At 45.7% G+C, this 24,659-nt stretch overlaps 1 protein-coding gene across 2 annotated transcripts in view; it reads right to left on the bottom strand.

Moving 5' to 3' along the window:
* Positions 1-8,329: 8,329 nt before the first annotated feature.
* LOC308170546 (septin-7-like) overlaps positions 8,330-24,659 on the bottom strand; it is a gene marked incomplete at its 5' end in the record, with an annotated part of 33,289 nt that continues 16,959 nt past the window's right edge. For both annotated transcript variants that reach the window (XM_080545341.1, XM_080545342.1), the window contains 10 exons: positions 8,330-8,643; positions 9,872-10,017; positions 10,178-10,313; positions 10,585-10,713; positions 11,193-11,244; positions 15,432-15,528; positions 16,111-16,203; positions 16,439-16,556; positions 20,755-20,889; positions 21,383-21,483. In XM_080545341.1, coding sequence (XP_080401467.1) covers positions 8,604-8,643; positions 9,872-10,017; positions 10,178-10,313; positions 10,585-10,713; positions 11,193-11,244; positions 15,432-15,528; positions 16,111-16,203; positions 16,439-16,556; positions 20,755-20,889; positions 21,383-21,483 — 1,047 coding nt within the window. In that variant the 3' untranslated portion in view covers positions 8,330-8,603. The remainder of the gene's footprint in view (positions 8,644-9,871; positions 10,018-10,177; positions 10,314-10,584; positions 10,714-11,192; positions 11,245-15,431; positions 15,529-16,110; positions 16,204-16,438; positions 16,557-20,754; positions 20,890-21,382; positions 21,484-24,659) is intronic.

Below are 24,659 nucleotides of genomic sequence, written 5' to 3'. Positions count from 1 at the left end.
AGGTGGCGCTCCCTACCCTAATTGGATGCAGTCATAGAACCTGTATGATACCTGAATAACAGTCAGTTAGTTCAGTAAAGTGATGGTCAATTGCATGTCAGGTCTCCATGTGAGTTATTACTGGTAAGCCCTGTCAGTCATTGTTATTAATAATAGCCTATATAAGACATATTTATTACACAGGTGACCTGGTGAATATTAACTATACCATATCACCGCCCATAACCGTGTGACTTCACAATAAACCCCATTCACCATTTATAAAAATACACAATAGACCACATTCATGCCTCCTACGTGTACTTAACTCCTACTCCTACGTTAACACTGCGTCGGTTGCTTAGGATTCAAAGCTTCTGTCAAACAGCCTTCTTTAAAGTATTATTATTATGTTATCTCCAAGATAGTGAGAGAAGTTCGAGTTACTCCCACACAACCTGGAGGAGGAGGGGGAACTCTACATTCACTGACACACACTGACATGATTCATACAACTGGATAGACTGCTCTCTGTTAACTCGAACTATGTTAACTCTTTTAGTCTAGATTGACAAATTCAGGGTTCCTACAAGTTTCAACAAGTCAAATCTAATACCCTTTTAGACCCTTTTTTAGACATCTTTGAATAGAATTTTAGACCTATTCGCAGCACCATATGATAGCTTTTTGCCATCCTCGAGGTGATGACATTAGGGATTTCACTGCCACACAGACAAAAAAAGGTCTGAAGGATAATTCATATAAAATAAACAAGTCCCATAATTACTCAAAAGTAAATGTATTAACATTAATAGTTAACTGTAGAAAGTCACTTCAACGTGAAGAGAACAACGTGCACAAAAGCTAATAACAGCTTAATGTTACATACTGTCTAGAAAGAGACAAGACACTTAACTATGTCACAGAGCTGGGGAGGAACTGCTGGGGGCATTTCTGTGAAAAGTGAACTTGTTGACTAGCAGCTAGCCAGCAGTGACACACAGCTAGCCTGTAGCCTGTCACGGGCTGTGTTCGGAATGGCATACTAGCATACTGCATACTAGCATACTCAATTAGTATATACTGCATAGTGCTTACTAAATTCATAATAAGTATGCCATTACCAGCCGACCGAAAATCTAGTATACATTTCTTGCATACTCAAATGTCACATAATCTACAGTGTGAACGCACTGCATACTCAAAATCTACGTCATATCTAGTATGCAGTATGCTAGTATGCCATTCCGAACACAGCCATGGTCTAGCGCGGTGTTGGTGGCTAGCGGGCTAAGCTAGCTGAAGAGCCGTTTGCTAGATGACAGAATGAGTCGTGTAACAGTCATCCACCTTTCAACATGTCAGAAACAAACGACCGAAAACAAAACACTGGCTACGGGTTTCTTTAGAAACAGGTTTTAACTTTCTAGTCTTACCTTAACAGAAGAAAACACTGGAAAACAAGATTCAAGATTCAAACAGACTTCTAGCTTCTAATCTAAACTCTCTCCTCCGCCTTCTGCACTTTGAATCTCAGCGGGTCTTATTATATGACGTGACGTGCTTCAAAACTGGCTCCGGTAGAAGTTGCAACTAACTGCTGATCCGGGGTCAGATGTTATGTCACCGTCGTCATGGTTACAGCCAGTGTTCGGGTGAAAATAATCTGATCCTAGGTCTGTAGTCGGGGGGGGGGCGGCACCCTCGGAATTACCGTAACACAACGTCTAAACGCGCAATTTGTTTAGCTATTTTACCGTAATCACAATAGTACACGTAGCTAAGTCAGTCAAGGCATTATGACATTGCAGTTTCAATGATACAGTCATTATTTTTTTCATCAATAAAAGGAAAGGAAAGTTGGCTAGTCTGGTCTAAGTTGTGTGTGTGATGTTTTCAATGTTTTCAATTGGCAATGTGTGTAGCACTCTGAGATTTCCTATGTAAAGTGCTTTTATAAATAAAATGTATTATTATAATTATTATTATTATTATTATTGTTGTTGTTTGTCTCTTGTCTGTCTGTGTTTTGTCATGGTTGTGTCTCTTATTGTTTCTGCTGTTATGATGTAATGTGTATTGTACATGTACATATATTATGTAGTGTTATGTTAGGACCCCCTCGAAAACGAGATGGCACATCTCAGGGTTAGGGTTAGGGTTAGGGTTAGGGTTAGGGTTAGGGTTAGGGGTTAGGGTTAGGGTTAGGGTTAGGGTTAGGGTTAGGGTTAGGGTTAGGGTCAGGGTTAGGGTTAGGGTTAGGGTTAGGGTCACTACTAAATAAAGTGACAATTGAGGAATAGGCTCAAATAAAGTAATAAAATAATAATAATAACAATAATAACTACGTTGAGTCAGGCCGTTAGGATGTTAAACCTTGTACTTTTATTTACTGTATATAAGGTCCAAAATGTATAGTGTATTGATGTACACTATACATATATATAAATGTATTGATCTTTATTATTATTATTATTATTTAATCTATTTTATTTGAGCCTATTCCTCAATTGTCACTTTATTTAGTTAAGTACTGTATCTATCTATCTATCTATCTATCTATCTAGTATCTATCAATGAAAATTGGGAATATTTCCTTTGATTTGCATGTAAATTGTGTAGAAAATCCCCCTCTCTATGGAAATGAGGTTGGTAAATAAGTGTGGGCAGTGTATGAGTCACCCTGATAAGGGATCAATCTAGAAACGTTGTTCTGCATGTGAGGAATTACCCGATGAGATCTATATCTGTATCCTCCTCACCGCCTGTCACTCACATCCTCCTCACCGCCTGTCACTCCCCGCTGTCAACACATTTCCCCAGGTCAGTTCTAGTCCACTTCTTCACTTGAAGTTTCACATCTGCTTGGAGGAATGACACCATACAATGTGTGAATGACAGAGCAAATATACTAAGAAATGTAATGTTGGGGATTCCCGAAGTTATTATTTTTATAATCCTATTTGAGAAACTCTACACTGGCTTCCTGTTAAGTTCAGAGTAGATTTCAAGATCCTTCTGCTTGTTTATAAAGCTCTCACTGACACAGCACCAGAATATCTGAAAGACCTTTTGCTAGCATATCAGCCCAATAGAGCTCTCAGGTCTTCTGCTAGCATATCAGCCCAATAGAGCTCGCAGGTCTTCTGCTAGCATACCAGCCCAATAGAGCTCTCAGGTCTTCTGCTAGCATATCAGCCCAATAGAGCTCTCAGGTCTCCTGACGCTGGTTGTCTCTGTGTACCTCATGTACAAAAGAAGAGATTTGGTGAGGCTGCATTCTCATTTTATGCAGATAGACAGATCTACCTCATCATCAGATCAATATTCCACATCACATCCGCTAGATCACTGCCCTTTGACCTCTCCCCTTTGACCTCTCCCCTTTGACCTCTCCCCTTTAACCTCTCCCTCCCTGGGAACACCCATCTCAGGCCGCCAGTGTGACGGCTAGGGTTCGAACCCTCAACCCAGGTCTTCTCCTGAATGTACCCCTACAACTTGGGTGGCTGTGGCGCAGGAGGTAGAGCTGCCGTCTAATGATCGCAAGGTTGGCAGACCGGCGGTTCGAGCCCCAGCTGGCCACATGTCGAAGTGTCCTTGGGCAAGACACTGAACCCCAAATTGCTCCCAGTGAGCGGGCCGGCGCCTTGCATGGCAGCTTGGCCGCCATTGGTGTGTGAATGTGTGTGTGAATGGGTGAATGAGAGGCCGTTGTAAAGCGCTTTGGATAAAGGCGCTATATAAGTCAGTCTATATATAAGTCAGTCCAACTTCACCCACTATCTGTAATGGCACCCCTGTGGCCTCTCTGCTGATAGAGGGTTCATAGAGGGTTGAGGGTTGCTGCAGACAGAGAAGTCGTAGGCAGTGTGGTGATGCTGCAGTCTTATCTTAGCAGCATCGTCACGTCTGTGTTCCTGTGACATAAAGGAAGTGACACTAAGGGAAGGCAACGAAGTAGACAAACAAGCTGATTGGGTTGCGGTCGGCAAATTATGAGGGCGTGGGGAAATACGGTGAATACCCTTGAATACAATGGTATCAATTCTTCCAAAATATTGAAAATACCTCACAGAGGTTCCAGGAGGGACAGTATTTATATGGGGCGCTGCGACCGTAAAGACTCAGAGGAGCCAAGACATCAACCATCAACTACCAGACGTACACAGACCTTCACATCTCCAACCACCATGAAGACTATCTGCTGTGCTCTGGGGTTAATGCTGCTGACAGTGTACCACTCCGATGCTTTCTGTAAGTTCATTCATTAAGTTTGTGTGTATGTTCTCTAAGGCCTTTGGCCTCTAGTCTAGTTTGTCACTCTCGCTGTCTTTGTTTCTTTGTTTTGTTTTTCTGTTCTGTCTGTCTATGAAATCTGTTAAGCGTCCTTGGGTTTGAGAAAGGCGCTATATAAATCTAAGATATTATTATTATTATTATTATTATTATGTGTGTCTTTCATACTATAACTGTGATAATGGTGATAGTAATATGCTGTATTATTGGCAGGTTTTCATGTGGTTTTTGATTTGATTAGGATTCCCATTAGCTTACGCAAAGCATCAGCTACTCTTCCTGGGGTCCACACGAAACTTATACAAGAAATCATCACAAAAACATATAGCAAAAATGTGGGTTAACAAAACAATATGTAACCAACTTATGTGACCACAGAGAATGTGCACATTGGTTTATATTTGTTTACTGCCCTCTGTGTCTTGGATAGGTTCATCTTTGAATGATTTTGAGAAGATTATCATTATTATAACATGTTTTATTAGGTTAATCGCCTCCCAGTTTAGTCTGAGTTTAGTCTAGTCAGCTCCAAGGACTTCCTTGCTCAGTGATCCATCAATCTCCTCTCCCCCACAGCGTTTGGACTGGACTCCACCCCTAACAACTGCTGTTTCAGCTTCTCCAGGGGCAAGGTGCCCCTGAACAAGATAGTCTCCATCCAGAAGACGTATACAGGCTGCCAGTTACCTGCCTTCATGTGAGTGTTTAAAATAAAACGTTTTAAGTTCCAGGTAACATGTTTGCCATTTAGCAGACGCCTTTATATCCAAAGTGACTTACAACAAATACATTTGACTAAGTAAGTGAATCATCTATCATCTATCCACCAGTCATAGGATGTTTATTTTAACAGTAGAGAACATGAAGAAGAATATAGACCGACAAGCATTATCCTAAGAGTGAATTAGTGAATTTAATTCACTCACTGACTTGCAGCAGATGAACAAGGACTATGAATAGTATTCTACAACAGCATGTTTGGATACTGGATTCTGATTGGCTAGCAACAGTGGTAAATACCCCAACAACCCACAGTTCAGACCGCATTTCCAGTATCAATGCTTCTCCCAATCAGTCTGATTAAGAACACCTGTGCTGACCTACAATGCAATGGTTGATCTGGTTTATGGGACTATTATTCTGTGGCAGAAGGATATGTGTATTCTGAAACGATTAATGATTGTAAATACATTAATTTAATGTTACAACTGTGTATTTATTTTTTATATTCGAGGGCGGGGGTTTCCACTACCCCCTTTCTCTCATGGTAAATTGCTTCCATTGACCATATACTATTATTTCTCTCCTATAGAGTCAAAACTGTCACAGGCAGAGCCATCTGCTTCAAGGCAAGTGACCCATGGGTGTCGAAAACCATCAACAAACTCAAGAAGGCCGTAGCGGCTGCCCCAACCAGCAGTTTGTCCACCGCCTCAGACTCATCATCACCATAGCAACCACACTACCCTCATCATCACCATAGCAACCCTCCTAACCTCAGCGAGGGCCGCTCCAGTGTCCAATCAGAGCTGGAGAGTCGTCATGTGCAGTAGATCTCTCTGGATGATGATTCTTCACTTTTGGTTTATTTTATTTTATTTTATTTTATTTTATTTGCACTTTAAACTTTTGGACTCAGAGAGAAACTGATAACCTCAAATTCTTGATTCACTTTTTCTTCTGAAAACTGTTTTCAAATGATTTTCAACTGTAATTACGGTTATATATTCATGTCTTTGTCATTATATCATTATATGCCAATTAAACAAAACAAACAGAAGGAGTGTTCAATATTTTTTTTTAAAAAGGGTTTTGAAAGCAGGTATGAATGTGTGTGTGTACAGTATACTTGTATTTAAATGATCAACGTGATGATGATTGCAAACTTAAATAAGTAAAAAACACACGTTTGGCTTAAGCATAACCTTCTGATCTTTAATATTAATAATAATATACAGTTAGATAGCGAGAACAGATGATAATAAAATGAAGAACAGAATAAAGCTGCAAATAAGTGTACATATAAAATAAAATAAAAACAATAAAAAACCCTCCTACTCTCATATCTACCGTGAACAGGGGTCCTGGATAGAGGGGAGTGGTTAAAGAAGAACAACGTAGGAAAGGTTTGTCCCGCATGTTAGAACTGCTGAGACTTTAAGACTTGTTAGACCATATCAGACCTGCAACAAGAGACCGGTCCTGAGAAAGCATACCCTTGGCATAGTAATGGTGTGTGTGTGTGTGTGTGTGTGTGTGTGTGTGTGTGGATAGTGAATCCTCAGAGGAAGAGTAGGTAATCAATAACTATTGACAGTACGTATCTGGACCAGAAAGGAAGTACATGGTTAGATGTTAGTGTGTGTGTGTGTGTGTGTGTGTGTGTGTGTGTGTGTGCGTGTGTGTGCATGTGTGTGTGTGTGTGTGCGCACGTGTGTGTGTGTAAGTTTATGTGTCTGTGCAGGTTATGTCCCTTTTGCATTTTGTTTTTAGTGCATCATTTATCATTTAAGCCTCTAAATTCGTAAAATCAAGACTACTAAAATAATGGATGCATCTATAGTATGACTCACGCAACGATCCTATTGGGTTTTAAGGGATCTTAGTTCTTCAACCATACGTACATCGTTATCATATATGAAAATAAAACATGACAGTCCTCGGAGAGGGAGGTTGGGGGTCAGGGGTCAGGGGTCAGGGGTCATCCCACAGTGTGGCTCGAGTTCAGGACAGTTCCATGTGAACCGAGCCCTGCTCCAGGGTTGGGGTCTCTCGAATGTCAAGTCAGTCAATTATGGAAGTACACTGAAATCACAATTCAATGTTTTGCAAATAGGGCGTTCATTGACTTACTTTTCAATGTTGTCATATTTAAATTCAATATACTTCCTGAATCGACTGAATTGAGATGGGATTCGATCCCAACCCTGCTCTGCATGGTCTCTCTACCAGGAAAGGTATAAGGAGAGGGGGCTGGGGGGGGCTGGGGGGTTGGGGGGGTTGGGGCCTTAGGGTTAGGGCTTCCACAAGATCCATCACTTCACAATATAAAACATCGCCATAAATCACTGTTATCATTGTTTCTAGACACCCATGCGATTTGCATAACATCATCCATTCAAATAGGGACACAATTATCAGATTTCGTATGCAGACAAATGTTGCAATGACACTGACAAAGTTAGTTTTCTTCTATTAGTAAAACTAGTTAGGAGTCATGGTTCTGATTGCATTATCATTATCAGGCAATATTTATGACCTCAACCACACGGTTTACTGTTGGACACACACACACACACATGCACGCACGCACGCAAGCACCGTGGCCATCCCTTGGCTAGAACCTTCTAGAAAGCTTTCTTTCATCCTAACTTGGCTTTCATCTCCTCATCATCCCTTTCCTGTTTCCCCGTACACTCCAACCTGACTCACACCTTTCATTCACCTACATACTCACCCCCCCCCCCCTCCCCACACACACACACACACACACACACTCAGGTGTGTGTTTAGCATGCACATGTCCCAGGTGTTCAGAGAACGTGTGTGTGTGTGTGTGTGTGTGTGTGTGTGTGTGTAAGTAATGTTTAGTAACGTTTATTTATATAGCACATTTTACAACGACAAACAGCCGCCCAAAGTGCCGTGTGTGTGTGTGTGTGTGTGTGTGTGTGTGTGTGTGATGGTTACTATGTGTTCCACATGTCTCAGTGGAGTGTGCTCTTGAGTGGTCCAACACTGGAGCTGCCTTCTTAGGTAGAAACAGGCTATAGGAGCGGCTGGCAGGGCAGCGTCAAGAGGACATACGTAGTTTAGCGTCTAGGAGTGTAAGAAGGGTTATGCATGGTGCCTGCCATGTGTTCGAACATGTAGATCAGAGGGACGACCTTTTCCTCCTTGTCGAGTATAGGCATTTACTCTCACAGACAAACACATGCATTCCCACAGTACATGGAACAGTTTTGGCAAAACCCCTGAAGAGGGGTGTGTGTGTAGGTGTGTGCATTAGTAATGTATGTTCAATAGGGGTATGTATGTAAGTGATGCCTGTATAGGTGGTGATGATGTGTGTGTATCTATCTATGCATGTACATATTATGTATGTACTATTTTATGTGCAATGTACAGTACAGCATGTAAGTGGAACATACATGTGGAATGTTTGTATGGAATGTAAAGTGTAAAGTACAGTCTATGTGTGTATAGCGAGTGTGTGTGTGTACTGTATGTGTGTGCATGTGGGTTTGAGGGTCATAGATCATGTGAGCATCAAAATGTAAAAATGAGTTTGTGGTGTTTTTAATTGCAGCAAGAGGTTGAATTCCTTAGAAGATTTTTCCTTTCTTTTTGTTCTTTTCCATCGTCCTGTAGAAAGAGAGCGAGAGAGAAAGGAGAGAGAGAATAACGTCAGGTTGCATCACGTTGGGAGTCATGAACAGAACTGGGTCAGATATACAGTATTTATACAGTTCTAAGAGTTTTCAAAGGGGGCGTGGCTTAGCGATAGGTCTATTACACCATGAAAACAGGCACAAAGCCTATACTTAATAATACATTCATAAAAATATCCATGTTACTTTTTTGGGTTTGTAGGTGGGCGAATAAACCAGTAAAACATTGACCAACAAATGGAATGAACGTGTCAGATATGAACGTGTCAGATATGAACGTGTCAGAAATGAACGTGTCAGATATGAACGTATCAGATATGGACGTGTCAGATATGGACGTGTCAGATATGGACGTATCAGATATGAACGTATCAAATATGAACGTGTCAGATATGGACGTGTCAGATATGAACGTATCAGATACGAACGTATCAAATATGAACGTATCAAATATGAACGTATCAGATATGAACGTATCAGATATGAACGTATCAAATATGAACGTATCAAATATGAACGTGTCAGATATGAACGTATCAGATATGAACGTGTCAGATATGAACGTGTCAGATATGAATGTGTCAGATATGAACGTGTCAGATATGAACGTATCAGATATGAACGTGTCAGATATGAACGTGTCAGATATGAACGTGTCAGATATGAACGTATCAGATATGAACGTATCAGATATGAACGTGTCAGATATGAACGTATCAGATATGAACGTGTCAGATATGAACGTATCAGATATGAACGTGTCAGATATGAACGTATCAGATATGAACGTATCAGATATGAACGTGTCAGATATGAACGTATCAGATATGAACGTGTCAGATATGTCAGATATGAACGTGTCAGATATGAACGTGTCAGATATGAACGTGTCAGATATGAACGTATCAGATATGAACGTGTCAGATATGAACGTGTCAGATATGAATGTGTCAGATATGAACGTGTCAGATATGAACGTGTCAGATATGAACGTATCAGATATGAACGTGTCAGATATGAACGTGTCAGATATGAACGTGTCAGATATGAACGTGTCAGATATGAACATGTCAGATATGAACGTGTCAGATATGAACGTGTCAGATATGAACATGTCAGATATGAACGTGTCAGATATGAACGTGTCAGATATGAGCGTGTCAGATATGAACGTGTCAGATATGAACGTGTCAGATACTCACTTGGAGGCGTCGAGCTTCTGCTGCTCCAGGATGCGCTGCTGGGCGTCCCAGTTGTTCCTCTCGCCCTCAAAATGGCGTCTCTTCTCCTCCAGCTCCTTGTACTGAGCCTCCAGGTTCTTCTTCATCTGCTCGTGACGTCTCTCCAGCTGGGGGGGAGGGGGGGGAGACATGAACAACGCACTCGCACACACACACACACACACACACACACAGACAGAGACACACACACACACACACACACACACACACGCACACACACACACACACACACGCACACATGCACACGCACACACACACCCTACGTACCTCAGCCTCAGAGTCCTTCAGTTTCTGTTTCTTCTCTTTGACCTTCATCTCAAACACCTGCTCCATCTCCGTCTCCATCTTCTTCATCTTCATCACGTGCTCCCTGCGTTCCTCCTCCATCTGGGCCAGTGGGCTCCTGGAGGGCAAACTTCAAAGGTCACACACAGCATCAGCATGCATCACTAATACAGGGTTCCTACAAGTTTCAACAAGTCAAATTTAAGACCTTCTTTAGACCTCTTTGAATAAAAAAACTTTGGTTCCAGCTTGATTAATTGTGTGTGTGTCCTCTCCTACTTGGTCAGTTGTCCCTGTGTGTGTGTGTGTGTGTGTGTGTCTCCTACTTGGTCAGTTGTCCCTGTGTGTGTGTGTGTGTGTGTGTGTGTGTGTGTGTGTGTGTCTCCTACTTGGTCAGCTGTCCCTTGGACTTGCTGTTGTCGACTCCGTTGCAGCAGGTGACGGCCGCCAGCTTCCTGCTGCGGTAGTTCTCATAGTGGACGTTGTTGGTCACGTCCTTCAGGTCCTGCATGTGAGTCCTGGAGGAGGAAGAGGAGGAGGCAGAGGAGGAGGAAGAAGAGGAGGAGAGATGAGGAGGAAGATGAGGAGGAGAGATGAGCGTCACTGTCACAAATGTCTCTGTACATTAGCTAAAACATTAGCGACACTGCACTTTTTGCACTTTTATTTCTGCACCTGTATTTGTATTGCACCTTGTTTTAAGTGTATTTTATCTGTTGTTTTCTCTTTTACTAGTGTTTTATCTGTTAAGCACTTTGGGCGCGAGAGCACCTCAGCCAACGTTGGACCCGGAAACACGTCACGACTTAACAACCGAATAGATGAAGCCTTCCTGTCGATGAACAGTAATATCAATCATAGTTCTTATCACTCCAGTATGACACGTTTGTGGTGTTAAGTGTATGGAACCGCTTCTCTGCATCAGAATGTTGTATTTATATATGATGTATCTATACAGATAAAGTTTGACCGCTGATACGTCCTCTCCGCCCCTCACCTGATGAGCATGTTCCGTAGCACGGTGAAGTCACAGTGTTCGCCGTTCTCCACTGAAACAGGAAGTAAGACATAACACGTCAGAGTCCCTCAGGGGATAGCGTGCAAACACCTAACATCCTAATATGGCTCTGGGTAAACTAAGTCTCTGGGGGATCTAAGGGATAACAGCCTGAACTCTGGGAGGGAACTGACAACACAAGTCTGTGATCGCTTAGAGTAACTGCAAAGATCCCAGCAGGTTAGCGTGTTAGCTAGCTAGTGAGAACGTGAAGCAGCCAAACAGAGACAGACATGACAGAAGGACCACCACTACTCATACAGTCTCTAACTAACCCAGCAGAGCAGCGTAGTAACACAGACATGGTCATGATGCTGCTACACACGCACACGCACGCACATGCACGCACGCACACGCAGGTCAACGGGCCACTGCCGTTAAGGAGACACACACTAGTAGTGAACTAGTAGCAGTATACACAGAATAGTCCACCACACAGTTCAATGACAATACACAGACAGACACTTGCACAGGTGAGACAGACAGACAGACAGACAGACAGACAAGACCACTGCTCAAAGCAAATCAGTTCCAGGTTGTTAGAGCTAGCTGCCAGCTAGTCACTTCTCTGCTCCGGCACACACAGACACGGTTAGACAAACACATGGGATTCTGGAAAAGGCCCGCAGTGAGACACCGGATCTACCGCCTCTACTGAGGATGTGGGTCAGAACCTAAAACACGATGACTCCTCCTTCCTGCAGAACCCCTCCTCCACCTCCACCTCCACCTCCACCAGAGCTTTTAATCTGACACGCTTCACAACTGACAGCTGTCAATCAAATCAAATCAAATCAAATCAAAAAGGTCACCCTGAGGGGATGGACGTAACCTACGTACCTCCGTACACCTTACCCACTTGTGATGAGGTGCATGCAAGAGGCCCCCCCCCCCCCCCCGCCCCCACCTACCTGTCCTGAGTGACTTCTGACGGAGGAGAGAGGAAGTGAGGATTACACCCCAGGTCCCGCCCTGGTCAACCCCATAACATCATCATGTGACCTGTAGCCTCCACCCTAACTAAGGTAGGAGGGGGGGGGGGGGGGGGGGTTACATGAGGTGAAGGTGGTGACTAGCTGGGGGGGGGGGGGGGGGGGCGCCTCAATGGGTGATGAGACAGGAAGGGGAGGGGTGGGGAGGGGGGGGGGAGGGGTCACGGGGTCGTACGGACACGTCAAAGCAGGGTTGGAGCTCTAATGGGATTAACGTCTTCGACACGGTGTCTAACCCCGTGGCAGAAAACTCCTGATGCTGGGTCTGGACTCTGGACGGCTCCTGGGATCGTCGGTTAAAGAGATACCATGAGCTTAGAATGAGAAGGTTCTATCTCCGTTTAGAATGATAAGGTTCTATCTCCGTTTAGAATGATAAGGTTCTATCTCCGTTTAGAATGATAAGGTTCTATCTCCGTTTAGGGCAGTTCAGAGATATTGAGCGTCAACGTTTTTACATTCCATTATGTTTTTGTGAGATGGAACCTTTGTATTTGATTAATTACTAACTCAAAAATTCAACATTTTAAAAATAACACCACACAGGCATTAATAAACACCTAATGGATCAGATTATGTAAAAAAAACTCAATTCTGACCAAAAATGGAGATAGAACCTTATAATTCTAACGTCACGATCTGACGTTAGGACTACGTTAGCGCGGACGTCACAGGAGGAGGCTGTCAGTCTGTCAGGCGGTCGGTCAGTCGCCCATCAGGAGTTTTACGCCAGAGTGGCTCCAGCCAGCAGCGACTAACACCTACTAGGCTGTGATGTTAACCTGCAGGGATGAGGCGTCTAAGTATGAACCTGAGCGATGGAAACGGTCTGTCTTAGAACCAGGAGGTTAGCGTCGTTGAATGGATGGTGAATAAAAGCCTCAGTGTGAACATGATGATGTCAGATATCGGAGGTGTGTGTTGTGGTTGTGGTTGACCCCCCCCACCCCCTTGAGGAGGAAGGAGAGGGGCAGCAAAGAGCTACCCACCCCCGTTCTATTTCCGGAAACCTTCACTGTGAAGTGTGCACTTATTCACTCGATCGCCCCTCGTGGGTTGAACTAGTGCACACTTCAAGGAGAAGGCGAAGGAGGAACGGGCGAGGAGGAGGAGGAGAGGAGGAGGGGGAATCAGAGAGTGCATGTCAGGGTTCCCACACCTTCTGAAACATCAGATTCAAGCACCTTTCAAGGACTTTCAAGACTCAATTTCCTTGAGGGAAATTTTCAAGGACCCGTGGGAACCCTGGCAAGCCTATATATAATAATATGAGTATGTTTCTAGAACGATCCAGAACCTTTTCATTAGTCTGTTATCCAATGAGCCGCTGTTATCCAATGAGTGATGACGACAAACCAGGACTAATCACCAGGACTAATCAGGACCATGGTTGAGGAGAGTCTGAGTTAGGGTGTGATGTGGCACTATTCTAGGAGGATCCTCAGGGTTAGGGGTTTGAACAGCATGACTTAAGCCCAATTTATACTTCTGCGTAAAATCTACGCCGTACCTTTTCGCGCACCTCTCCAAAAAAGTAACTACGTGGCACACCTACGCAGACCGTAAGAACTGTGATTGGTCCGCTTGGTAGAGACTTCCTTCTTCCGCAGGGCGACGCAGACCGACCAACGCAGAACTATAAATTGGGAGAGCCCTTGCGTAGGCTACGGCGTAGCCACGCGTAAATTCGACGCAGAAGTATAAATTGGGCTTTAGACTAGAGCACCACATAGATAGATAGTCCATCTAATGACCATCTGGCTGAAATACATTGACAAGGTCTATGAGGTTTGCTTGGTTTGGATGGGGGGTTACAGCTTTGGGACTATTCCATTGGTTCCACTGTGCTAAGCAAACTAAATCAAGCGCCGTTCATTTGAGAGAACACGACGTACACTCACTGAACACTTTATTAGGAACACTAATGTACTAATACTGGGTAGTAGGGTCTCCCTTTGCTCTCAGAACAAGCTCAGATCTTCGCGTCATCGACTCCACAAGATGTTGGAAACATTCCTTTGATATTCTGGTCCATGATGACATGATCGCGTCACGCAATTCCCGCAGACTTTTCAGGTGCACTTTCAAGCTGTGAATCTCCCATTCTACCACATCCCAAAGGTGTTCGGTTGGATTCAGATCCGGTGACTGGGAAGGCCACTGAAGAACACTGAACTCATTGTCATGTTCACGAAACCAGTGTGAGACGACTTTTGCTTTGTGACATGGTGCATTATCATGCTGGACGTAGCCATTAGAAGATGGGTACATTGTGGCCATGAAGGGATGCACATGGTCAGCAACAACACTCAAATAGGCTGTGGCATTCAAGTGATGATGGATTGGTATTAAGTTAACGGGACTCAAAGTGTGCCAAGAAAACATTCTCCACCACACTATTACACCAACTGAATGAATGAGACAGGTGGACAGGTGTTCCTAATAAAGTGTTCAGGGTGAGTGTGTGTGTTCGAGCCAGGTCTGCTAGATGACAGCAACAGAAAGGTGGAGAGGGGGAGGGGGGGAGGCCTGAAGGAGGAGAGGAGGGGAGGAGGAGAGTGAGAGATGATTTGTTTACCAAAAACGCCCTCTGTCAGTCATGGAAAAGAATAGACAGAAAGAAAAAAAGGAGAAAAAGAAAGAATGAAAAAGTGAAAGACTGATAAAAAACAACAATTGAAAAGGTAGTTTTTTTTAGTTTTTTTTTAAGGGACAAAGAAACAGACAGAATCTCTCTCTCGCTTTCTGATGTCATAGGCTGCCAAAGGGAACTACAATACCCAGATTGCACCCTGTCCCCCTTTTCCAGAATCCCTGCCAGACACACTATCTGGGGTGATAGTGTGTGTGTGTGTGTGTGTGTGTGTGTGTGTGGAGGAGGGGGTGGGGGGTTGAGGGGGAGGGCCCTTGGAGAGAGCATGCACAGTGGCCCCTACACAAGTACCTGGATGCCTTCCACTTTAATTTCAACTTTAATAACTTGACATTCTACAACAACAACAACAACAACAACACAACCCCCATAACCCACGCCCCTGCCTCCCCCTCCCCCTCATCGCCCCCCTACCCCCCCCTGCCTACCTTCTGCCACGCCCCAGGGGTACTGGCGGCCTCGCACCTTCCTCCCCCTCCCCCCTGCCTCCCCCTCCCATGCCCCTGCCCCCCCCTCCCCCTCCCCCCCGCCTACCTTCTGCCACGCCCCAGGGGTACTGGCGGCCCCGCACCTTCTTCCCGTTGACCTCGATCACCACGTTGCTGCCGACCACCGCCAGGGGCATCTTCTCCTGCCGCAGGGGAGCAGACGGTTAGTCAGCCTGAACACCTCTGTGACCTCTGACCTCTGTGACCTCTGACCTGCTAGATACAGGGTTCCTACAAGTTTCAACAAGTCGAATTTAAGACCTTTTTAGACCTTTTTTAGACCTCTTTGAATAGAGTTTTTGACCTATTCGCGACACCGTATGATAGCTTTTTGTCATCCTCGAGGTGATGAAATTAGGGATTTCACTGCCATACAGACAAAAAAGTCTGAAGGATAATTAATAAAAATAAATATTGGTTCCAGCTTGATTAATTTCTGCGTAAATAGATGTGGTCAGACTGATTTCCTTACAGGACAAGCTAATCTCATTTTTAAGACCTAGCACCTCATTTTTAGACCAAATAACTGGAATTTGGGACCTTTTTAGGCCTTACACATTGGACTGCTGGATTTTAGACTTTAAGGCTTTTTAAGACCAGCGCGGGAACCCTGGTTTGATGTATTGAGGTGAGGTCAGAGTTGTATTGTGTTATTGTTTTGTTGTCGTCTGCCGCGCTACCTTGATCTTGTCTACCTTGATCTTGTCTACCTTGATCTTGTCTACCTTGATCTTGCGGATGAGTTTGCTGTCCTCGTCGTCCTCTCCGTCGGGGAACTCGTAGATCTTGATTTTGTGTTCCTGGATCTCCTTCATGATCTGAGGAGAGGTGAGGCAACAAGGGACGTGAGACCGCCTCTCTCTCTCTCTCTCTCTCTCTCTCTCTCTCTCACACACACACACACTCTCTCTCTCTCACACACCTCTCACACACTCTCACACACTCTCACACACTCTCACACTCTCACACTCTCTCACACTCTCTCACACACTCTCACACTCTCACACTCTCACACTCTCTCACACACTCTCACACACACACACACACACACACCTGTTTCTTGAAGAGCTGGCACTCCTCGGGGGTCAGGGTATCGGCCTTGGCGATGAGGGGGATGACGTTGACCTTGTCATGGAGACGCTTCATGAACTCAATGTCCAGAGGCTTCAGGCTGCAGGGGAGAGCCACACAGAGAGAGAGACATGATGGTGGTGATGATGTCCAGTAGTACATCTGTGTCCATTAACATTTTTGTTTTGGGAATTTAGCAGACGCCGCCTTTATCCAAAGCTTCCAACAAGTCCACTTGTCTGAGTAAGTGAATCGTCTATCCATCAGTCATAATAAGAAAAGGGTAATCTATGACAAAACCAGGGGCCATTGGCAGTTACAATGCTAGAAGAAGGAAGAATTACTTTTTTTCAGACACACCGCCTCCCCCCCACCCCCCTCTTTGACGAAACACCGTCAATAAAAAACTCTGCTGGATGGAAACTAAACGCTCTCTTTAGCTGCGGTTAACCTCAACGACGCTGCGATGGAAATGTGGAAACCATTTCAAAGTGTTAGGACGAATACGCATCGAGGAGGGCAGAGGAGGTGGTCGACCACAGCTGAGAAGATCAGCATCTCTGCTAACTCCTCTCACACACACACACACACACACACACACACACACACACACACACACCCTCTGTGGTGTTCTAACTCCTCTCACCTCTAACACTCTGTGGTGTGGATGAGACATGAGCAGCGAGCTGTGACGTTTCCACAACCATTGAAAGCAACATGCATCCTGGTTTCAAATAATTTCAAATACTTTGCTCTACTGTATACAGAATATGCTTGATTCAATGTGCCTGATTCAATGGAAGCAAAGTGTCAAATGTTTGTCTATACATATCTGTGTCAAATGGCTAGGAATGAAGACATACGTCACAACAACACAGTTTAGATTCAAAGTGATTCGACACACTCGGTCAGTGACACACTCGGTCAGTGACACACTCGGTCAGTGACACACTCGGTCAGTGACACACTCGGTCAGTGACACACTCGGTCAGTGACACACTCGGTCAGTGACACACTCGGTCAGTGACACCGTCAGAAACACATCTCTCCTGCGGTAAAGCCTCACAAAGTCTCTGTTACCCTACAATGTTCACACTGACTGCAGTTCACAATGTCACCACCAGAGGGCTCCCGAGCCACAACAACACCATGGTGGAATAAATCAAATACAAAAAAAATCTGAGAAACACTTCACTTGTCTTACTGTATATAATCATGTTCATGGGTAAACACTGCATCATGTCATGGTGGGTCGATAAGGAATTCCCTTTGTTAACTCTGTCAGTCTGTCAGTCTGTCAGTCTGTCATTCTGTCTCTCCAGGCTCGGGGAGGGAGAGGGAACAATGGAGGACTTCTTCTCCGTGGCCTGAGCTAGTGAGTTGAGCTGTGTCCTGAGTCAGGGGGGGGGGGGGGGGTCGGGGGGGCAGGCGGGCATGAGAAGACGTGAGCAGGGGTCGGAGGTACGGACGGACGCGACCATCAGCCATCGAGTACCAACACATCTACATAATGTAGAACCTTCTCTCCAAGAATCTCAGGATACAGTATATCATCATCCTATCAGATTCTACACACAGGGTTCCTACAAGTTTCAACAAGTCAAATTCAAGACCTTTTTAGACCTTTTATGGACCTCTTTGGATATAATTTTAGACCTATTCGCGACACCATATGATAGCTTTTTGTCATCCTCGAGGTGATGAAATTAGGGATTTCACTGCCATACAGACAAAAAAGGAAGCGAATTGGCATTTTTTTGGGTTCCAGTGTGATTCATTTCCGTGTAAATAGATGTGGTCGGACTGATTTCCTTGCAGGATCAAATTTTTAAGACCTAGCACCTCATTTTTAGACCGAATAACTGAAATTTGGGACCTTTTTAGGCCTTATACATTTGAATGCTGGATTTTAGCCTTTAAGGCTTTTTAAGACCAGCGTGGGAACCCTGTAAACAATGAACATTCTCTCCAAGAATCTCAGGATATCTCATCATCGTATCAGATTCTACAGACTGTCCTAATAACCAGTTGTCCTTCCAAATGTTTAACAAGCAATTACACGATTTCTCCTGATTATTCTAATTACAGCAACCGTTCTAACACAGAGTAGTGCTTCAAAAGATTGGGTTGTAAGAATTTGTTGTGTGTGTTTTTTTAGGGGGGGTCGGTTCAGAGAAAAACCCACTACATAATTATTATGAATTATTCGTATAAATGATACATTATAATTCGGGCCTCGATGAGGGAATGTTCTAGGCTGAGAGTAAAGCATCTGAAGGGTTGTGTGTGTGTGTGTGTGTGTGTGTGTGTGTGCCCGGGGCTCCTCAGCCTCTCTGAGCTGAAGCTGCCTGCTGATTGGCTGGCTCAGCGATGGTGAGAGCCGTCCTATCACACCCTCCACAGAGCGCTCAGCTCAGTCTAGTGATGTTATGTAACCTTGTAGGTCACAACACTGCCTGCCAGCCTACATCTCTCTCACGCCCGCACACACACACACACACACACACACACACACACAGAGAGACACTATGCACCCACACACACACAGACACTATGCACCCACACACACACACACAGACTCTATGCACCCACACACGCATGCACGCATGTGAATATGCACACACAAACGTGCGCACGCGCGCACACACACACACACACACACACACATAGACGCAGACACACAACACGCCTACACACGCTGACCCAGTGCGTGTCCTCTCACACAGAGGCAGTAGGCCCACAGAGACAAAAGAGAAAGAGACACACAATCAGAAAGACACAGAAATAGACGCTGCGCTAAAATCTACGCCTTATGTAATAAACGACAGCTCCTCGTGGGTAGCTACTAGCTAGCCTCGCATAATCAGAGAGACAGAGAGAGAGAGACAGAGAGAGAGAGGGAGAGAGGGAGAGAGACAGAGAGAGAGAGAGAGAGAGAGAGTGAGACAGAGAGAGAGAGAGAGAGAGAGAGACAGAGAGAGAGAGAGACACAGAGAGAGAGAGAGAGAGACAGAGAGAGAGAGAGAGAGAGGGAGAGAGAGACAGAGAGAGAGAGAGAGAGAGAGAGAGACAGAGAGAGAGAGAGACAGAGAGAGAGAGAGAGAGAGAGAGAGAGAGAGAGGGAGAGAGAGACAGAGAGAGAGAGAGAGAGGACAGAGACAGAGAGAGAGAGAGAGAGAGAGACAGAGAGAGACAGAGAGAGAGAGAGAGAGAGAGAGAGTAGAATCCAGGGTTTCCGGGGCACCGGCTGTGAGTCAGTATGCAGAAGTCTCAGGGAGACATTGGCCACTTCCTGCCACAGCTTGTAGATCTAAAGGGCTTGGGCAGATACACAGTTATAATGGTAGTATCCTCCCTTTACACGAGAGCTGAGACACCCGCTTTTCCCCTTTACTGTGTCCCCCAAGACTTCTACTGCCCCCCCCTGTACTGTTTCTCCAGTGTCTATATACAGTATGTAAAAAATAAATTAAAAAATCCTTCTATCACTGAGACTGCCAGTGGCCCCGGGCCTGAGCTGGATTACTCTTCCTGCTACGACTGGTGGATTGATGATTCACTTTTCTTAGTCAAATGTATTGATTGTAAGTCGCTTTGGAATAAGGCGTCTGCTAAATGCCAAACATGTAAACAAACAGGACAGGACAGGACAAACAGACTGAAGCACAGCTTCTACCCCAGGGCCATCCAGGCCCTGAACACAGCAAAGACCTAGGTTCTGGGCCCTGGACAGTCTGGACGGATTGATGGCAGCTGCTGGATTGAAAAAATCAGGTGTAGTGCTGAGGCACAAATGTGTACATTTAAAGCCTGCAAACTGCGACACTTTAAATGAATGTGCAATAACACTATGTGCAATATGACAACCCTAGTCGTCTATCTGTACAGTATAGTATAGTGGATAGTGTACATAGCCTTTATTTATGTAAACCAGCTCCTTTCCCTTCTTGTTTTTTTAGTTTTTTTTTTTCTTTCCTAGCACCAGGGGAGCCACCCCTCCTAAATTTCGTTGTTTGGTACCTGTACTATAGCAATGACAATAAAGACCATTCATTCATCATTCATTCATAAATGTAAATGTAAGAGCTTGGGGTGGGGTGGGGGGCGATTTTACTTTCTTCCTTATTTGAAGCGAGGAGGTAGGTGAGGAGGGGTCCAGTCTCAAGTAGTAAAAGGTGCTGGTGCTCATTTTAATGTACAGTACTGGTGTTCATAGTGAATATCCGTATTCATCAGCCATTCGTCTGTAAATATTCTATTCAAGGTGCCGGTTTCCCCCAAGTCCTGTCAGTACCTACCCGTGGCCAGAGGGGGCGATGAAGTAGAGGCAGCAGTGAACCCTGTTGTCTGGCATCAGTCTCCTGTTGACCCTGGACTCGGCGTTCAGGAAGTCCTCACACTTAGTGTCAATGTAGTTAATGACAGGCTGCCAGCTGCAGGAGAGAGGGATGAGGAGGAGAGAGAGAGAGAGAGAGAGAGAGAGAGAGAGAGAGAGAGAGAGAGAGAGAGAGAGAGAGAGAGAGAGAGAGAGAGAGAGAGAGAGAGAGATCAGAAACATGTCAAGAGAAACGGTTCCTTTTTCTTCAGAAGGGCTTTTCTCTGAACCATGAATTCACTGTCAAACATACCTACACTTTCGTGGCCTGGGGTGGTCCAGTGGTCTAGCACCGTGGTCTACAGTGCACACATATGCCCATGTCGGCATGGGTTCGTATCCGGCCAATGCCCTGCTGACATACCCTCTCTCTCCCTTCTTCTCCTTACTTTCCTGTCTGTCTTCGCTGTAGCTGTCTAATAAAATGAAAAATATGAGTGGGACTGCCCCACTCAGAAAAAAATAACTTTAAAAAACATACCTACACTTTCTCACAACATAAAGCCTAGGGGTGGACCCGTCACTCATCCTGGCACGCTCCAGATACCTACCAGTTACTGTTGTCCACCGCATCTCCAAACCCTGGCGTGTCGACGATGGTGAGCGTGAGCTGGACACCCCCCTCCTTCACCAGCACCTTGGACTGCTCCACCTGCAACACAGAGACACAACACAGCTCTAGAACCAGGGTTCCTACAAGTTTCAAAAAGTCGAATATAAGACCTTTTTAGACCTTTTTTAGACCTCTTTGAATATCATTTTAGACCTATTCGAGACACCGTATGATAGCTTTTTGTCATCCTCGAGGTGATGAAATTAGGGATTTCACTGCCATACAGACAAACGGCATTTTTTGGGTTCCAGCTTGATTCATTTCTGCGTGGATTTCCTTGCAGGATCTCGTTTCTAAGACCTAGCACCTCATTTTTAGACTGAATAACTGAAATATGTGACCTTTTTAGGCCTTAGGATTTGGTTTGCTGGATTTTAGACTTCAAGGCTTTTTAAGACCAGCGCGGGAACCCTGTAGAACAGATCACTAGAACTTTATCCTCAAGCTCATCCACACAAACCATATAGTAGCTCATCTCATCTACCGTGTGTGTGTGTGTGTGTGTGTGTGTGTGTGTGTGTGTGTGTGTGTGATAGGGTGCTGGTTGATATCTCACACTTGGTGTGACTAGGTGACAGACATATCACTTCCTGCTTCAGCTGTTCTCTGTTAGACAGCATACTTCCACAGAGCTGTTGTTTCAAGGTTGACCCTGTTCAGCTGAAACAGTGAGTGTGTCTGACGCTCACAAACACATTCTTTAACTTCCACAACCTCCCTCATATACTGTTTTATTTTCCAGAGAAGGATACTATATCAAGCCGCCACTCAAAATACGTCCATACAAGTGTGTGTGTGTGTGTGTGTGTGTGTGTGTGTGTGTGTGTGTGTGTGTGTTGTGCTCGTGCCAGTGAGAGAAAAAACAGACGAGGAAAACCTCAGAAATGTTTCCCGTCAATTGAGTGAAACCTGAGCGGAGGGAATGTGGCCCTTCTGACAGACATAGTGGATAGTGAGTTGGACTTGTGATCGGAAGGTTGTGAGTTCAAATCCCGCCTGAAGCCACACCACTACTAGTGTGCCCTTGAGTAAGGCACTTAGCCCTCAGTTACTCCAGGGGGAATGTCCCTGTAATTCGTAATTGTAAATCGCTTTGGATTAAAAGCGTCTGCTAAATGGCAAAATTGAATTATTCAATTGACCACTGCTGTCCTGACCACGCCCGTCTAGTAGTTACAGGACAGTGATCAGGTAGGGTTCAGGTATGGTTCAGGACAGTGACCAGGTTTGGTTTTTGCAAATGTTTGTTTCATGGCTGTGGATCAGTGGCCCTCATGCAGCATTCCTCTCTGCAGAGCTACACCAACCCTCCCACACACACACACACACACACACACACACACACACACACACACACACACACACACACACACACACACACACACACACACACACACACACAAACACATCAGCGCTCTCAGTGTGCTAAAATCCAAATATAGCAGCCGAGCATCACTGTGTGTGTGTGTGTGTGTATGTGTGTGTGTGTGTGTGTGTGTGTGTGTTTTCTTATGAAACAACATAATTACAGCAGGCCTCAGATGGAGCTTTAGTTATTGGTGGGAAAGTAACCACTGCGTGTGTGTGTGTGTGTGTGTGTGTGTGTGTGTGTGTGTGTGTGTGTGTGTGTGTGAGCAACTGAGTGTCCTATGCTGATGCAGCTACTAATGTTTGTGTTCAAGAATTTTATTGTAAAATGTGAACGCAAATAAAGTGTGTGTCTGTGTGTGTGTGTGTGTGTGTGTGTAGTGTGTGTGTGTGTGTGTGTGTGTGTGTGTGTGTAGTGTGTGTGTGTGTATGTGTGTATGTAGTGTGTGTGTATGTGTGTGTGTGTGTGGGAAAGTCACCACTGGGTGTTGAGTTTCATGGGAACATTCCTGACCTCCTACTGACCCCTAGAGGCCCCGGGAGGAACTCCTCCTCCTCCTCCTCCTCCTCTCCTCTCCTCCTCCTCTCCTCCTCCTCTCTCCTCCTCTCTCCTCCTCCTCCTCCTCCTCCTCCTCTCCTCCCCTCTCCTCCTCCTCCTCTCTCCTCCTCTCTCCTCCTCCTCCTCCTCTCCTCCCCTCTCCTCCTCCTCCTCTCCTCTCCTCTCCTCTCCTCTCTCCTCTCCTCTCCTCTCCTCTCCTCTCCCTCCTCCTCCTTCTCGTCCTCCTCCTCCCTGTGTCCTTCCTCCCTGTGTCCTACCTCCCCCTCTCCTCCTCCTCCCTCCCCCTCTCCCCTTCTCCTAAACCCTTACACCCCCCTCCCTCCTCCCTCCCCCCTCCTCCCGTGTCCCCTTCTAAACATATACCCCCGCAAAACCTCCCAACACACCATCCAGTACATTCCCTCATCTCCTCATCCCTCTCTCCCTCCCTCCCTCCCTCTCTCTCTCTCTCTCTCCTCTCTGTCCCTCCAGATGCAGTCTTCTCATTTGTCGCTGTGCTGTTTATCAAGACCATATAAGGACATAAAACCCTGTAGGCTCTGGGCTCTGGGTGCGTTGGCTCTGGTCTGGGCTCTGTGCTCTGGGACTCTGGTCTGGGTGTGTTGGCTCTGGTCTGGGTCTCTCTGGGTGTGTTGGCTCTGGTCTGGGGCTCTGGGTGTGTTGGCTCTGGGCTCTGGGCTCTGGGCTCTGGGCTCCGGTCTGGGTCTCTGGGTGTGTTGGCTCTGGTCTGGGGCTCTGTGCTCTGGGCTCTGGTCTGGGAATCTGAGTGTGTTGGCTCTGTGCTCTGGGCTCTGGGCTCTGGCCTGGGGCTTTGGGCTCTGGGAGCGTTGGCTCTGGTCTGGGTCTCTGGGTGCGTTGGCTCTAGCCTGGCCGGCCGGCCTCAGTGTGTGACCGTCACAACCTCAGCGGTGGTCACTGGGTTTGTTTGCTTAGGTCTGATTGCTGTGTGCTCTCCCAAACTACCGGCCGCGCACTCAAGACCTGCAGGAGGGGTGACGGAGGCGGGGGAGGGCTGGAGGGCTGAGGGAGGGAGGGAGGGGTGGAGGGGTGACGGAGGCGGGGGAGGGGTGGAGGGCTGAGGGAGGGAGGGAGGGAGGGAGGGGGAGAGGGCTGAGGGAGGGGTGGAGGGCTGAGGGAGGGAGGGAGGGAGGGGTGGAGGGCTGAGGGAGGGCTGCAGGATCTCACTCTTAAGACCTAGCACCTCATTTTTAGACCGAATAACTGAAATTGTAGAACTTTTGTAGGCCTTGTAGATTGCCAGCCAGCCTAAGGCTTTTTAAGACCAGCG

Source organism: Nansenia antarctica, assembly GCF_963989245.1.
Source record: "Nansenia antarctica genome assembly, chromosome: 14".
NCBI classification, from domain to species: Eukaryota; Metazoa; Chordata; class Actinopteri; order Argentiniformes; family Microstomatidae; genus Nansenia; species Nansenia antarctica.
The sequence above is the reverse complement of the archived record's forward strand: the minus strand, read 5'-3'. Positions and strand labels throughout refer to the sequence as shown.